Source organism: Atractosteus spatula, chromosome 10 (assembly GCF_055471065.1).
Source record: "Atractosteus spatula isolate fAtrSpa1 chromosome 10, fAtrSpa1.hap1, whole genome shotgun sequence".
NCBI lineage: Eukaryota > Metazoa > Chordata > Actinopteri > Semionotiformes > Lepisosteidae > Atractosteus > Atractosteus spatula.
Window position 1 is genome coordinate 25586186 of NC_142715.1, and position 17838 is coordinate 25604023.

Sequence of the window (17838 nt, forward strand, 5' to 3'; positions counted from 1 at the left end):
ACAGAAGTGTTTTACTGAAAAATAAGCAATATGTGTTTATCTCTTATTATTATTTTTACTGATTTAATGAACAGCAGTATTGCTACTCTTATAAGTGTAATATGATTATCATCAGCAGCAGACCGATTGTCTTGTCTACAATAGTGCCCAGTTGACCAGTCTGTTAATATTAGTGTGAGTACAATCGGTAGTTTTAACATAAATGTTAGTGTTCATGTGAGTATTAATGATTATAGTGCTACTGATTGTTTTAATGCTAGTATTCCTGTTAACATTAGTGATAATTATAGAGATAAGGTTAGATTATTTACACTAGTAGTCATGTTAGTTTTAGTGATAGCATTACTGTTATTATTAGTATTATAAGTGTAGTAGTATTTTGTGTCAGTGTTAGTGATGATGATAGTGTAAGTCTTAGTGATAGTGTTACTGTTGTGATATAATTGTTATTTGTATTAGTGTTATTTATAGTGTATTTGTAGTTATGAGCGTATGTGTTTGTGAGTGTGTGGTGTTTGTGAGGAGTGTGTGGTGTCTGTCACTGTGTGAATTTGTGTTTGTGAGTGTGTGGATGTGTGTCTATAAGTATTCGTTGTGTCTATGTGTGTGTCTGTGAGTCTGTGTAGTGTCTGTGTGTGATTGTTTGGATGTGTGTCTGTCAGTGTGTGATAATGTGTGTGAGTGTGTGGGTGTATATCTGTCAGTGTGTGTGAGTGTGTGTTTAGGTGGGCTTGGGCTCCACTGGTGTGTCTTACAGAAGTGACCCATCAACAGGTGTTGAGGTCCAGAGCTATTTGTGAATGGAATCACTTTCTAGAGTCCAGACCCACATCCACAGATCTGTGAGTGCCCTGTTTTTATCACTATTACTAGTAATGACAGCAGTAGTAGTAGCAGGAGTATTAGTATCAGAATTAGTATAAGAATCTGAAGTCATGGTGGTAGTAGTAGTAGTAACAGTAGTAGTATTAGCAACAGAAGCAGTAACAACAGTGGCAGTTGGATTATCCAAGCAGTTACTTCAGAAACTACGGTTTTACACATTTATACTCTACTTTTCTATGCATGTTTTGTAAAGTGCCTTGATGCTCTGGATTAATTAAATTAAATTAAATTTATTTTTATATAGCGCCTTTCACAATAACTAGGTTGCCCCATGGCGCTTAACAAAGGAAGTGACTGTACAGTGGATATAAAAAGTCTACACACCTTTATTGAAATTGCAGGTTTTTGTGATGTTAACCCAGAAATCAAGATAAATCATGTCAGATGTCTTTCCATCCTTAATGTGACCTTGCAACCAACAAAATTCAAGAGAAAAATTTTGGAAAAATAATTGAAACTAATAAACCTACAACACCCTGGTTGCGTAAGTGTGAACCCCCCCCCAGCTAATACTTTGTGGAAGATCCTTTTGCATTTATTACAGCAGTAGAGTTTGTGAATAAGTCTCCATGAGCTTTGCACACCTGGACTTTGCAATTTACTCTGTAGACAAGCAAATCTGTTCAAGGAAGAAACTCAGTTTAGTGAACTACTGGTGAATTCAGCACAGCTTTTGTCATTGGTTGGCTGAGTGGTCTAAGGTGTCAGACTTGAGAACTGATGTCTTTCATCTTGGTTGGGTGTTCTGGTCTCCGAATGGAAACATGGGATTAAATCCCACTTCTGACAGCTACTTTTTTTTATTTTTTGTGCATTATTCCTGTCTTATTGTGCTGACAATGACAATAGGAGGAAAACAGAGAAACCGCTTTTCAAGAACATGATGGGCAGGAAAATGCTTCGTCAATACTTAAATGTGATTAGCAGAAAGGAACTTTTAGATGGGCTCCGATTTCTGCCTTAAGAACTTTTTGAGCTGTCTGTAAGTGAAGAAAGATTTCCGGTAAGGTATGCATTCAAAAGTCAAAGACCGAAATATAAAAGCAGCAACACTGCGATTTGTGAGTGTTCTGTACTGTTAAAATCCACGGGTTTCCATGCTTCTTAGATTTCTTAGCCCAAGAAGTGATTCCTGTTTCATTTTCTATTCACCAGCTTGATTTGCTTTATGCTCCTCAAACCTCAAAACCGAATAACAAACGCTAATCAAAGTTGCACAAGGCCTACACTACTTTGCCCCATCTAAATACCATTATGTGAAATTAAGAAACAGTAGTATTTTGACAAAGTGCGGTCTTCAAACAGCAAACACTCAAGTGATTATATTTACTTGTGAGCAGACCAACCTTGATTTAGGAAAGCCTTTGCCCGCCCCTTGCTTTAACAACGATATCTGAATCGAGCCCCAAAGTGGTAAGAAAGCTGAATTACACAAAGCACATAAGACATTGGGTTGTCACTGTACGCTATCACGTCTTGCTTGCACTGTCCTACTAAAAGATTAGAGGGATCAGAAAGGACACAGATGACCCTTGAATCCACAATTCTGAACTTAAGGGTCACCACCTCTCTTGCTCCTCTACTACAACAGTAATATTACTAGCGTTGGTTGATAGTAGGCTGATAGCTGAAACACATGGCTCACAAGCAGTGACAGTACCATTATCATATATCACTGCAGCATATTGGTTTGGGAGCAAGAGTAAATATCCCATGGAAACATGTATGCCTCCATAAACATCGTATAGTAGGTGGACTTTTGGGCTATGAGGGTTCAAACCCTGTCTGTGCTTCTTCATTCTGCACCACGTTTCTTTATCTATGGCTTCAAATTACTTGGCAAAACATTGGTTCTTGTTACTCTTTCTCTTAAGCGGAAGATTGGTAGTTCAAGCCCACCTAGAGGAGCACATCTTGTGATTCCCATGTAAGCATAATATCTGCTCAAACTCGATTATTGTTCTCAGTGACACCTAAAACATCTTGATATTTGCAAGAAATGCAAATATTGTGCACGTTTAAAGCTACAAAAAGTAATCAATTTAGTACTTAAGTGAATATGATCTGGAATGCTCAATAATGACCAACATCAGCAGCTTCCAAGAAATTAATTTGAATTTCATACTCACCTTGCATTCTCAGCTATAATACTTCAAAATTACAGTGCAGATTTGCTGGAGAACTTCACAAGCATTATTAGGATTGGACTGTACAATTGTATTTTAATATCTCGGTATATGTACCTTCATTTTAATATACATGTAACCATAAATGCTGTTTAGTATATTGTACTTTTGTTGTACTTTTTAAAACATTTTACCTGAGGACGCAAGGGGACTTGTTATATCTTGTGATACATGCAAGACATCTGTAAAAGAAGGTGAAATTTTAATAAAATTGGTGATTAAAAGAAAACCACAACTTGTATGATATTATCCCCCAATATCGAAGATCAATTGAAGAATTTGAAGAAACTATCAAAGAAACAACAGCAATACCAGATGATTTGGGTTTTGAACCAATGATTACATGTCAATAATCAATTCGTCCTCAAAAAAAGAAGAGACAGGCTTGTTTTGAGCCTCATAATGATCCTCTTCTGGATCCACAAGAAACATGTTTTGGATGTACTTATAACTTCCATCGAAGAGAGATCTCATCAGTTGCATGCAATTGAAACTTGACTTTTTGGATGGTATTGAAAATATTTTTAAAAAATAAAATAAACAATTTTCCAACGAAGATCTCATGAAGTATTGCCAGGATCTATTCTTAGCGTTTAGTAGTGATAACACTGCTGATATTGATGGAGTAGAAATGTACGATGCGTTGACAGGATTTCTGAAGCGAGAAGTCCTAGAATGCCGCCTATAAATGAGCTAGGATTCATACCAAAAAATACTTTTTGTTTTCCACCCAGAAGGCTGCTATTGCATTACACATCTTGTGAACATTACCAGTTTTGGTAGCTTCTGGGCGCGATTTTCCAAAACCGAAACTAATAACAAAATTATTTAAGATGCACCATGTCCAAAAATTGTAAATCGAGACTAGTATTACTACAGAAGAAAATATTTAACTGAAATATTAATAAGACTATGTAAGTATAAAAAATAGAACAATTCAATTTATATAACTTATTTTTTATTCTTATTAGAAATGGGCTCACACACCGGAAGACACTAACGTTTATCTTCGTTAGAGTGTGTGAATAACAGTTTAACCCAAAATGTTTGTAATTGTGATTTTGTTAAAATGCAATAAATCGTCTATCAGCAGTAAGAAATTATTAAGAAAGTAAGAAATTGTTTTATTTCACAAACTGTAAGACGTGAAGAGAATTTACAGTTCGTTTCCTTCGCTTTGTCTTAACTTAAGCGTTCAGGATCCAAGCCCGTGTGCGGACGGTTGTGTTTCTTGAATCTCTTGTAATCATCAAAAGTCGATATGTAGTCCTTCAGTACTTTCTCGAGTTGTACCATGGATATTTTATACGATTAATACTATTCATGCTCTTTTGCCTTTTCCTTCACATACGGAAAAAGTTCAAAGTGTCCTTATGGCTGTGCTCCACATCTACACGAGAGCACCTGTAACAGTACAAGACACGCAGTGAGGAATTCGCGCAGCTTTCAATTTAGTGCGGAGTCCAGAGGGAGGACTCGCTCGCTGAATGATTTCTCAAGAAATCCCAGGTGAGATTTAACAGGTGATTTCTTCAACAGCCATGACAAGTGTGGAGACGTTCTCTGGATTTCCTGAATATGACGTTAAATTAGTTCAAATCATTTGTTGTAGTTAACAGAACTAAATGCTTTGGAGGTACATTTAAAACAGCAGAGCAACACTGTAGCACTTCGTGTGTGACTGAACTTAATTGTGTAAACCTGGCTCTCTATGAACACCGACAAAGAGTTCTCACTCAACAGAAGATTGCGATGTGAGCACAACAATATAAAGCACGTGGAGATACCAGGGATTGAACCCGGGACCTCCTACATGCGAAGCATGCACTCTACCACTGAGCTACATCCCCAGTGCTGTAAGCTTATGGAGAATGCCTGCAATTTCCCACTTTCGCGTTTCCTGTACGACAGAGTAAATTCATGGGAATGAAGAAATAAGGAAGGAAAAATAATCGCATTGAAGCTTCCAGAGACTGGGCAAAAACGAATCAGTTATTTTTATATCCAGTCACACGGGCGACGGTGGTTAATTCCTCGACGGGGGAGTGCTTTTTTACCTCCTTACTCTACTGTCTTTCAATTCTGTTTTCTTTGAAAGCTTTTTGCATCTTTTAAGTGCTATCGGTTAAACTACGCATAGAACAACAACAGTACTGATGATTTTCATGGACCGATTCACACTTCTTCTGTACAACTCCAGTGATAAAGCCCTGTCTGTAAATATTGAAGAAGAACGAAAAAGGGCGAAACAACGTTCCAACCACAGGAATGGTAACCAGAAGGATCGTGTTCTTATTTAATATGTCATTTTGAGATGCCTTGTCAACGCAGACAGGCATTAGAGCTGAACAAATAATTTATAGTGGTGGTTGTAAACATGGAACATGTTATTTCTATACTAGGAAGAAAGGAGCAGACTCTTAAACTCTTTAACTCTTAAGTTAAAAGAGACAAAAACGACACCTAATCACAGCTAACATTAATTAAAATGACATCACAACAAAAGAGCGGAGCCTTGAGTGAATCAAATTCGTTTTCATTGAATGTCTGTGTCTTCATCACTTTGACCGGGGTAAAGTTAGCTTGAAGTTCATAAACGATTTTGGCACGCCTGTAGCGTTTTTATGAAATAATTGCTTTGTATATACAATTGCTCTGTGTATAAAGTACATTGTGAATGTTCGCACAGCCTTCAGTTTGTCTTTTTATTCCACGCACGAATATTCTTGTGTCCATATCACATATCATATAGCACAGAACGCCTTCAAACCAAATGCATTTTAAAGACCACGACTTTGAAAAATTTCACAACCCCTCCATAAACATATCAGTGAGCTAATTATTCTTTTCTGACACTCGGGGGTTTTGATTGATGCGCAATTACGCACCATCTGGAACACTGGGGGATACATACATACGTTCACAACGCAGAAATACTGCTCAATAAAGTTTCATGCGAAAAACCCATATATGACCATAGAAAGCAGAACAGCAGTTTACAATTACCCAGACTGTCAGCATGGGAATAAAGCTTTGTTTTATTTCTGAAACCCTTTCTTTATTTCCTGTTTTCATTCTGCAGGACAATTCCTATTCTTTACTCAACAGCTTTTTAAAAACAGCACCCATGATGTTCAAATCATGATGTCCATGATTGTGTACACAGAAGACTGGCAGAGCTTTGGGTTGTGAATCTCTTTTTCTCATGGTTTAATTGAATGTGGCACTGTGCACTAGGATAGGGGGATGCTGTTTACAAGCCAATAGCATTTAAACCACAGCACCCACAATGCTGCAGGTAAGTGTTTTACACACTAAGCAGGTCCTCTGACCTTTCCCAGCCTTGCTTTGGGTTGTGAAACCTCTTTCAGTTTTTTTTATGATTTTTTCAATACGGCACCGATTAGACATGCAATACACTGGGATAGGGAGGTCCTCTTCATGACTCAATAGCATTTGAAGCACAACATTCACAATGCTACAACCAAGTGTTTTACACACCAGACAGCCCCCCTCACCTTATACAACCTTGTGTTGGGTTGTGAAAGTGTTCTTTCTTTTTTATGATTTTTTTAATATGGGGGTCTTCTTAATACATGGGGTACATGCGGATAGAGCCTTAAAAGGTGGCTTCTCAAAGCTCTTTACAGAATGACAACAACAATAAATAAAAATACACAAGATAAAACACAATTACAATATATAGAGGAGACCGTGGATGGTGGTACTAAGAAAAGCAGAGGGGTGAAGAATGGAACCAGTTCAGTAAAGGCTTTTCTGAAGAAGAGGGTTTTGAGTCTGGATTTGAAGGAGTTTAGAGAAGGTGACTCTGTGATATCCTTGGGGAGAGAGTTCTAGGGCTTGGGGGCATAACAGGAGAAGGCCCTGTCACCCACAGAATGTAGATGGGCTTGGGGAACAGTTAGGAGAGCAGAATTAGAAGAGAGAAGGTTGCGAGGTGGGGAGGTGGGCGATAATAGTTCAGACAGGTACTGAGGTGCCAAGCCATGCAGAGCCTTATAGGTGAGCATGAGAAATTTCATGTGCATTTTTTCCCCTCTGTAACAAGAAACATGTGCACTCTGAATTGAGTAGGTGTCAAATTTGTAAACCTGGAATTATTTTTTGTTCATATAGTCATTAAGATCCAAAAGACTTGGACAGAGATTCAACGAGCCCAGGCATAGAGACTGAGTGTCGAGCGAGCAGGAGCGGTGAGGAAGGAGACTGCTAGAGCATAGATATAGATACTTTACACAAAGTACAGACAGTGCATCAAGACAATATACTGTACAAACAAGTAAACAATGCAGACATGTAAACAGTGACTGCAGATGTGCGGAATAAATAAGAAATTAAGGTAGATGGTTCTATTAAATTAACGGTATTCGAAATGTTGCAAAAAGAAAAGAGATTTGTTTTGTAAAAACATGAGAGATGATTTTTACTTTATACAGGAAAGGCATGTGCGTCAAGTTGATCTTTTTGGATTGCACCATTTGAAAATATAAATTGGAAGTTAGTTTGGACAACTCCTGTTGGATATTGTATTACAAATAAAGTTAAAAAGATATCATTTAAAATTGTTCGTAGGTTTTATCCAGTTAAATAAGTACTCTCTAAAGTACTTATTTAAGCATGAGCAGGATGATTTGTGCATTTTTTGTCGGGCTGAAAGGGAACCTTTGGTACATTTAGTTGTAAGGTGTGTGTTTGTGAAGTTGTTTTGGACGGACTTGCAGAATTTTGTTTGTAGGCATTTAAAGGTGTTTTTTTAGGTTTAAGGACTTTGATATTGTACTGTGTAAGATAACTTTTTTAAAAAAGCATTTATTTATAGCAAATTTATAAGTCATTCTTAGTAAATTTCACATTTATAAAATCAAAATGGTCCAATAATACTCCCCTTTTTAGTACTTTTCAGATGGAGTTGAAATATTTAAATTCTATAAAAATCAATCAAATAAAGCAAGGAAAACATTTGATATATGTAAAAAATATAATTTACTTCGTTACCTCTGGCAGTTAATTTCTTTTTCTGTTCGTGTTTTTTTTTTCTTGTATCCATTTCTGCTCCTGTAGTTGTATTTGAAAATTATTTACACATTTAATAAAAATAAAATAAAAATGTCGGTCGTATACGTTACACTATAATATAACGCAAACATCTATTCTGGACTATTTTTTTCAGATTATTATTATTAGACTAATATTTTTGTGGTTTATAGCAACGGTCACTAAGGAAGTTCATTTGATAACCCGGAAGTCCTCGTTTCGCTTTTTGTGTTCAAACCCACGTGTTTACAACCACTGCAGCTGCAGGAATAGTTTGTGTTTTTCAGATCGACTCTGAAAAAAATGGAGAATCTATTGCTTAATCTGGAAACTGGGGCGCACTCTTTCATGGAGATTGTTCTTAAATCAATCGTGCATGAAGTTTCAGAAGTTTTCCGAAACCGGAGAGATGATTCCGAGAAGTCGATTGAAGAAAAACTCCGCCGTATCTCCCAGGTTCTGGCGAGACGGGTCTTGATTAAAATCATGTCTGTCGACAATGTTTTCGGTGCCGAAATCGCGCAAATGAAGCAGGAAAACGAGCTTCACTGTTTCATGGAGGTTTTGCTCAAATCGTTCGTGTCTGAAGTTTCAGAAGTTTTCCAAAACACGATGTCTGACTCCCAGGACTCGTTTCAAGACAAACTCCACAGCGTCTCCCAGATCCTGGTGAGTCGGGCCGTGATTAATATCACACAGTGTGTGGAGGACAGTTTCGGGACAGAAATAACGCGAATGAAGGAAAACTAGACCTTTAAAGTGTGATTGCAGCTGTGGGAGTCGGGAGCAGGAGATCAGGGAGGGACAGATCATGTTGGACCACCGGGGTAAAGTTAGCTTGAAGTTCGAAAACGATTTTGGCATGCCTGTAGCGCATTCACGAAATCTCTTAGAGTTACAAAAACACTTGCTTTGTGTATAAAATACATTGTGGATGATTTCTCAGCCTTTACTTTTTCGTTTTTATGACATTTATTTGACCAAGCACAAATATTCTTTTGTCCATATCTCCGCAATGGAAGCACAGAACGCCTTCAAACCAAAAGCATTTTAAAGACCACGACTTGTGGATATTTCCACAGCCTTTACATCAAACTCTCGGTGAGCTAATTATCTTTTTTTAAACCTCCGGTTTTTCATCGATGCGTAATTACGCATGAACTGGAACCCGGGGGACCGCTGTGTGCACACGTTCACAACCCGAGAAATACTGTTCAATATGGCTTCGTGCGAAAAACCCATATATGACCATAGGAAGCAGAACAGCGCAGTCTCCAATTACCCAGACTGTAAGCACGGGAAAAAAAGCTTTGTTTGATTTCTGAAACCCTTCCTTTACATCCTGTTTTCATTCAGGTAAGGGTCAACTATATTCACAATACTACTGACAGCAGGAAGATTAAAATATTCTTTTCTCAGCAGCTTACTAAAAACAGCTCCCATGATGTTCAAACCGACTTTTTACACAGAACACTGACACAGCTTTGTGTTCTGAATCTCTTTTTCTCGTGCTTTTATTTAATGTGGCACAATGCACTGGGATAGGGGTATTCTGTTCACAAACCAATAGCATTTAAACCACAGCACCCACAATGCTGCAGGTAAGTGTTTTGCACACTAAGCAGGTCCTCTGACTTTTCCCAGCTTTGTTTTGGGTTGTGGAACCTTTCTTTATATTTTTTTAGGATTTTCTGAAGATAACACTACAGGTAATACACTGGGATAGGTGGGTCTTCTTCATGGCTCAATAGCATTTCAAATACAGCAGCCATACTGCTGAAACCAAGTGTTTTACACACCACACAGGCCCCCGAACCTCATACAACCTTGCTGTGGCTGTGGCCCCTTTCTTTATTTTTTTATGATTTTTTGAAGGTAACACTACAGGTAATACACTGGGACAGGTGGGTCGTCTTCATGGCTCAATAGCATTTCAAATACAGCACCCACACTGCTGAAACCAAGTGTTTTACACACCAAACAGGCCCCCGAACCTCATACAACCTTGCTGTGGCTGTGGCCCCTTTCTTTATTTTTTTATGATTTTCTGAAGATTTCACTACAGGTAATACACTGGGATAGGGGGTGCTATTCATGAGTCAAAAGCTTCATCACAACATCTGAAAATTTTAGATTTTACATTCTTTTTATTTCCCTTGTTTTGTTTTAGTTTTTTCCTAATTTCACATTTTAAATAAGCTATATCTGTAATCACAATGAAGGTGTGGTATGCAGTCTTGATGATGTGACTGTGTAACCATCAGGCACGAAGGAGAGAAAAACAAAAAACTCCAAAGGAGAAAAATAATCTCTGGGGGTCCAAGGCCTGATGGTTGACCTCCCCTCCAGTTCCTGGCTGTGTATGACAAGTAGTTACTAGAAACAGTTCACATGCACAACCATGCAGATTGACACGGTGAATTCTATTTCATATATTATGTGAGACTAGATGTTAATGTTGAGTGTGTCCCATCCACTGGGTTGAGCAGTACAGGATCTTGAGTTTTGTAGGCTGGGTTCCTTGCTTCAGTAATCCAGGAGGATCCCTTGTCATGGGGGACGGAGCTCAATATCAACCAAAGGCACCGAAGAGAGAACAGTGGCAGGCATGGTGTGGAGAAAAAAAAAATGGGTTAGACACAGAAAAAACAATTGCAACGTGGTTGTCTACTTACCCACTTGATATCTATGTTTCTGCACCTCCTAAAGAATTAGATCACTCGGGATAAAGAAGACTACAGAGACGATGTAGAAGACTACAGCATTGTTAAATATACTTGTAGGTATGGGGCATCCTTAAAAAGGTCTGACATATATTTCCACAATTTAGGGGCTGTGTGCCTAAATGCTCAATATGACCATAGGAAGCAGAACAGCTAGCTCTGCTACCTGCTTGCTATTGTTAACGTAATCTGTTCATCGATCTAGACAGAATCCTACAACTACCTTAACGTTACTGTAAGAAAAGTCACTTTGGTATCACTTTGGTGTCTAGGCTGTTCTTTTTGATGAGTCTCCACTCCTGGAGATGTACATGGTACGATATTGAAAGCCGGTGGGGTTCGGACTTCGATGATGCGATTGTGTTTTATTGTTCCGGTTAGAATCCTTTTAGCACTGTGCCCTGTCTGAAGGTAGATAGGGTACTGTTTTGGAAACCTAATAATAAGAAATCACCCTAGATACACTTCTATTTGATAGAGGCCAGTTTTCTTTTATCTTTCTCACAACGGAGTGGAATTTCTTGATTAATCTATCTTTCTAGGATGGATACAATTTTATCTGGAAATCATTTCATGTTGACATACTGTCGATTTACATTTCTTTGCACTACTACAGTGATGTTAACAGTGTGTTAACATGATTAACTTTTTTACTGTTTTCATACAGACTTTGTTTGGTTTCTGGCAATAGATAACAAATGGTTTCTAGTGATTTTGTGTTCTAGTGTTTTTCATTATTTTTTGGCAAAGTGTACGAAAGTTTACTCTTACCCAAGATAAATTTTGGGGGGATATTGAAACTTGTACTTACGTGTCTTTTGGAGGTGAATTCTGCTGAGAACACGTTGACAGTCTTGTTGAGTTTCCAACATGTCTATTATGTAATTCTTGGGAGTAGGGGGTGGATGCTCACTCATCAACAGTGCCTGAAATATAAAACCGTAAGAAGGGTTATGAACTGCAAAGGATCCAAGGAGTATAAATGGGTCACAGATCAAGATCTAGGTATTTGCACAATTTGCCAGATCTCTCAAACTCCTTTTTTCTTACTTTGTGTTTTTACAGCAAGACATTATATTGTTTCTGTGCTAAATGGCAAGCTCTTTTAGGTGTTCATGGTCGTGTCTTTGTTTCTATACTATTGGAAAGAAACCTAGTAAGTGATTTGATGCATCCATGTCTAATCATTAATCTGACACAGTAATTCTATCTTTGAGATGCCTGTGTCATGTAATAAATTGCACAGATTATCAGTAATCTTTTATGTGTGCCTTCTTTGGTGTGTTTTTTTAAAAGTTATCTCTAATTTATAGAACCATTAATGCCAGAAGACAAGCCTGCAATCCAAACTTATAACATCCACTGAAATATGTCATCCTATGTTTCTGCTGAATCTAAAACTACATGTCCTGCTTAAAAAACCCTTTCATAGTGATAGTTTGCATGCAGAGCATACTCACCAAACTGGGGTTGGCAAAATGTACATATCCATGATACTTCATTCTTTGCGCTTTCATACTCTTCTTTTGAGATGCACAATTCATGGAACCAGTTTTCACAACTGTCACACTGAATCTACACGGACAGTAAACCTTATATCAGTTCAGCTATCACATTTCACTGGCATGTTTTGTTAGTATGTGTGTACATTACACATACAGATAGAGATGATGTTCACTTACCCAGATTGTCTGCCGCACCGGTGTTTCTCCACACATCAGGCACATGTCCTGGAGAGGAGCTATAATAAACATGCCAAATAGACTGATGTTTCCAATGTTATCTACAGATCATTGTTGCATAATTGAAGACAGTTTGATAGAGACCTTTTCGTATGCACTTTCCTGATTAGGTGTTCTACTGCTTCTTAAACCGCACATTGTCATGTCTCAGAATACTCCTGTCAACACCTGTTACCCTTTTTTGCGTCAGCGTGTGTTGCTATGATTTTAAGGGGGCACATGATAACACAGCTATGTTCAACCAGCTTGCTGCCTTATGGGCAATTTAGACCCACACTTTTCCCAGACAATGGTTGTGTCAACCACGACGAAGGCCAAAGTGTCATTGAATTTTAACTGTGTGAAATGTGATTTAATTAACTTTTCATCTCTGTGTTATATAGTACAAAAAGAACACCCAAATGAGTTCTGCATATAAATAAATTGAGAATCTTTTTCTTTCAGACTTGTTACAGAGACAGAACATGCTTCAGGAAAACAACATACTCCAATAAACGTAGGCAATGATGATCAAATGGTACAATACCTGAAGCTTCAAGAATTCTGATTGACAGGTCTTTCCGCAACTTTCTTATTTCTTTGGCGCTGCTGTTTATTTCGATGTATGTTGGAATATCCGGGAAATTGTTCATGATGTCTGCGCCCATCTAACAGACAAAAGTTTGTCACAATTATTTCCCTAAAAATCTCTCATACAATAGTTTTGAGACAGTCCAAAATTTCAGCGTGGAAAGGTTATGCTGACCTGCAGCACAAAGACCCCACAGCTTGAGGCATCTGCTTGCCTGGTGTGACCAATCACGCTTGGGTGCAAGTTGATATTCAACCAGTCTTCTTTTTCCAAGACGTTCTTTCTCAGCTTGAAAAAGTCCATGTGAATCCAAACAATAGGTTATTGATAAATGAGGAAATATTTGTCATGCTGAATTTGAACCTGAAATGTGTGTGTGCCCATGCAGAGTTTCACCACGAAACCAATGCTTGATTTCTTACCTGAACCTTTTTGTCGCTGCAGTGGAGTCTGCCATCTTGTCACTCCCCATAGGGTCGACCACAAAGACTTTCTGGGATGGAGCATACAGATACTGCAAGAAACAAATGGCCCGTCATCAGACATGAAGTTGCATTTAATGTGGGGCAAGACACACAGGCAGTTTCAGGAATTTCATGTTGTGAAAACAAAAGTTTTTTATATATATATAATATTTATATATTATTTTACATTTAATATTTTGCAAACCTCGGCAAAGACAGTCAGAAAATGACCTAACAGTACTTTTTTTTCCTACATGACACTTTGACCTGCTTGGTTGTCTGTTCATTGCACAGCAGTTTTCACAATAATAATTTAGGAAAAGTGCACTGTCACCATTGCCTTACACTCACTATCCATGTCCACCTTTTTTAACAGGAGAGGAACACATACATTGTGACTGTAATTGTTTTAGATGCAACAGGGATAATCACTTGAACTGTGTAATGGTTCCAAGTTTAATTATATGCTGTTTTGGATTACCTGCACCACACTTACCAACAATTTCCAATGGACACCAGTGTTAAAAAAGCTAATAATGGCTTCGTAGTGTTCAGAGTTGACCTGTAATGAAAAGAATGACAAGATTAGCACAACAGGTTGCCTCACATGGATGATGTGCTACCTTTGAATTTTGATTTCTGACTATAAAGGTAGTTTTTTTAGGCATCAACATGGACACAGTTGTGTCCTGTTCTGATTGCTTGTAGCTCTCCTTGTTTCTCTATTGATAAAACAATTATTAGTTAGTAGAAAAACCATGTTTGCCCCTCACCAATGTAATCCATCAAAATTTGTGTTTGATGTCTTTACCTTGAACAAACGTTGTCTAGCCATGAGCTCTCTATTCCCACTCATGATTACCCCAGTTGTGTAGTGGTTCATTAGGAAAGCCTTCTTCCCCAAGTCCATGGATTCTTTCACTACTTGAAAGTAACACTCAATGGTCTTATGGAAAAAGCAAACACAATTGAAGATGTGATTTCACGCACCCACACACATTTGATTGGACAAAGCTCAGAAACCTTAACAAGTGCATGCAATCAAACACTTTCATCTTACCTCGCCTATGAGCCACTCATCTGGTTTCAGAGACACAAACTCCGAGTGTCTGAGAATATATGTGTCTGCACTGTGCATGGATGGCAAAACTGCAACCACTAATTCACTCGGATTGATGTTCCAAAGGACGTGAACCTAAAAAAAGATTTACCAAGCCAAAAGCATACACAAAAGATCACTGGAGCTAACAATGAAAATTGAGATAACGCACCAATGTCAACAAGTATAACAAGTTTGAGAGAAATGACAAAGAACACCTATATTAGTAGAAGAGGAAATTCATAAGCTCTGGAAAAGAAGTAAATGTCCACACAGAGAAATATTTGAAATACAAATCCTACCTTCTTTCTGAAATCTGTTTTCTCTTTTATAAGTTTTGAGATGGGGCGTGCATCACAGTGTGGTGTGATCACTTCAGTCATGCCCATGGCAGCTTGCTTGGGTGACACTTTCCCTTCTTCTTTGTGCTGCCATTCTTTACATTCTGTGGTTCCTGCTTTCCCCTGCTGTACTTGCAGGCCGTTGCTGTCATCTGGCGATTTTTCACTTGTTTCAATATTTCTATTGCTAACTTTTTTTTTCCTGTTTTCTCATTTTTGGGGGGATTGGAATTTTCTGTGGTGCGCTGTAGAATTTATTTTTTGTTTCTTTGCCTACACCTGGTGCTCTCTTTGCCCATTGTTCCTGTGCATGTTCATGACGTGTCTTAGTGGTGATCAATGGTGCCATCAAAACCTTTTTGGGGAGATCATTTTGGATTATATGTTCTCTGTACCACCCTAGAGGGATTTTCTCATTATCGTAATAAACTCAGTTTCCTCCTGTGCTGAAGTATTGATTGCTTGACAATGCCAAACCAGGTCTCAACATGACAGTTAGTGGCTCTTGTTTGTGCTACCTCTGACATTGATATGTCTTTTTTGCTGTCTGAAGCATATCTTGTCAGGTCACCCAACAAAATTCCACTCCACAGTGGAAATAATGCCATGTATCTTTGCAACAGAAATCTAATTATGTCTTCACAGAGATAGGGGTTCACATTGTGTTGTGTCCCATAGTCATCATGTCCTTGAACTGATATGCTGTCTTCATAAATACCTTTGAACTCCACAGCAAAAGGAGAGCAGCCCAGGCTGCCTCTCATTTTTGGGTGTAGTACCTCATCTGTGTCTTTGACTTCTGCTTCCTTTTCCATCTGGTCTAGTGTGGTTGTTTGAGAAATGTAAGCGTTAAGGAGGCAGACACTAGATTGGACTTCAGTTGTGAACCTCCTGCTTGAGAGTACAATACACATGTGTTTGAAAACATTTCTGGAGACACTCAAAGTTGTGCTGTTTTGCAGGATGGCAAAGGAAAATGTTGCAAAGTCTCGCAGTCCTTTGTCTGTTGTTTTTTTACTAATTGCTTGAGAGACAGCCTTTATGACATGGGCAGAGCAAAGGTGCAGAACAGTGAACATCTGAAGTTCTGTGTACTTAAGTTTGCCTTGGCAGACTTTCATTGCACGATTTAAGTATGCATGGATGGTGTCCCCATTGAAGGCAAAAAAAACACTATGAATCAGGGCCCAGCTGTAGTCAGTTTCTACATGCTGCACTCTCTTGGTAGTACATGTTGAGATGTCAAACATGAATTTACGTAGCCAACGTTCAATACTGACAATGGTGTGGTCAGTTGTCAACATTTCAGACACTGGTAATGGAGGCTTTCTTTTCCACCTCCAGGTAACGTAAGACTGTATTACAAAATTATTTTGTTCTCCGATGGAATTTTTCTGACTACCCCTCCTGTCGCATCCAGGTAAAGGCTGACTTTCTCCTTCATCTTTAGATGGGCAATAAGAATTCACATACTCTGTTCTGTGTAAAGATAGGCAGCAAATGTGTCTAACTGCAAAATCTGTATATATCCTGAAAAATGGACAGTGTTGAAGTCGCATGCTTTCATATATTTTTGTGCCATATGTAATTCAATCACTGGATCATAGTGAATGCGTTTACTGTTCCTGAACTCTGATGAAATGACTTTCAGGACATTCTGTGTTAGTGGTTTAGATAAATTGCCTGCTGCAATTTCAGCAAGCGGAGTTCTGCTCAGGTTCCTGTAGTATACATTGCTGATTCTTTTTGTGAGGGCACTGGCAATCTTTCTATGATAAGGCTGACGTGCTTGTTGAAATTGTTTCCCTTTTACTGTGCTGTATTTGCCCTACTTGTACAACATCAATTGTGATGTCATCATTGCCCATTGGTTTGTGTCTTGTTGTATTTTACATTGCAGGACCTGAAGGTACAGACTGCTTTTATCATTTTTTTTTGCTGTTCTCTTTCCTGATGTATTAGTATTTGAAGGCTATTGGGCAGCAAGGATTTATCTTCCTGAACTCGCTATATAAGATCTGGGTCCATGGTCATCTTAGTTTAGATGTACCTTTTAGAGGTGCTATTTTTCTCCATTGTTCAGCCTTTAGACATACTTTGAAAGTTTTAGGCACAGACATAATCTTTCTTAATCCCCTTTTATCCTGAGGTGACGTCCCAGACGAGCTTGCCCCCTGGGAATATTCACTGTGCTCTTCAGGCTTTTTTTCTGATTCTACTCAGATTTTTTTTTCTCCCTCTAACATGTCACCACTGTCTGTGTTGCCGTGTGCTGCCCATGCATGTTTTGTATCTTCTGATGAACTTCTGAGCTCTGTGTTGCCTTCCAAACTATGTCCCTCACTTTGACTTGAAATACTGACTATAGATTGTGTACTGTCATCTGGTTTGGAATCCCTACCAATACTCTCCTCTTTCTGCACCCTAAGCACTTGGGTTCTTACTTTTTTTCTATCTTCATGCCAAATCACTGATAACCATTTCTTGTTGCTGGGGCAATCCTCTCCAAGGACTCTGTTTGACAGTGTTGACCACATATTGTCATTCCAACTAATTTTTTTTTCGAGTTTAGAAAACTTCAGAAATTCGTTGATCATATTCCCTACTCCACCAGCCCTTGACCTTGGTCTGAGGGGTGCGTAGTGTGGTACAGGTTCTTGTCCCATCCTGCTCTTGGTCCAAGTTGGAGGGTTGCACCAATTCTGAGTCTTGTTAGCTGGTATGGATTGGTTTGGGGGTGTTGATACCAGAGTGGTCCAGGAGGGGGGTGCA

The 17838-nt window shown here is 38.6% G+C and overlaps 1 protein-coding gene and 1 non-coding gene across 2 annotated transcripts; both read right to left on the reverse strand.

Annotated features, from left to right (window-relative positions):
- Positions 1-4849: 4849 nt before the first annotated feature.
- Positions 4850-4921, reverse strand: trnaa-cgc (transfer RNA alanine (anticodon CGC)). Its single transcript has one exon. It is a non-coding gene; the product is annotated as a tRNA-Ala (tRNA).
- A 6837-nt stretch (positions 4922-11758) lies between these two features.
- Positions 11759-14764, reverse strand: LOC148826658 (uncharacterized). The gene is made up of 9 exons (XM_088926365.1): positions 14687-14764; positions 14438-14572; positions 14123-14188; positions 13585-13676; positions 13337-13463; positions 13118-13238; positions 12532-12590; positions 12310-12424; positions 11759-11775 (listed from the first exon to the last, which is right to left on the reverse strand). The coding sequence occupies exons 1-9, from the start codon at positions 14762-14764 to the stop codon at positions 11759-11761; spliced, it is 810 nt and encodes a 269-aa protein (XP_088782491.1).
- Between the last annotated feature and the right edge of the window lie 3074 nt (positions 14765-17838).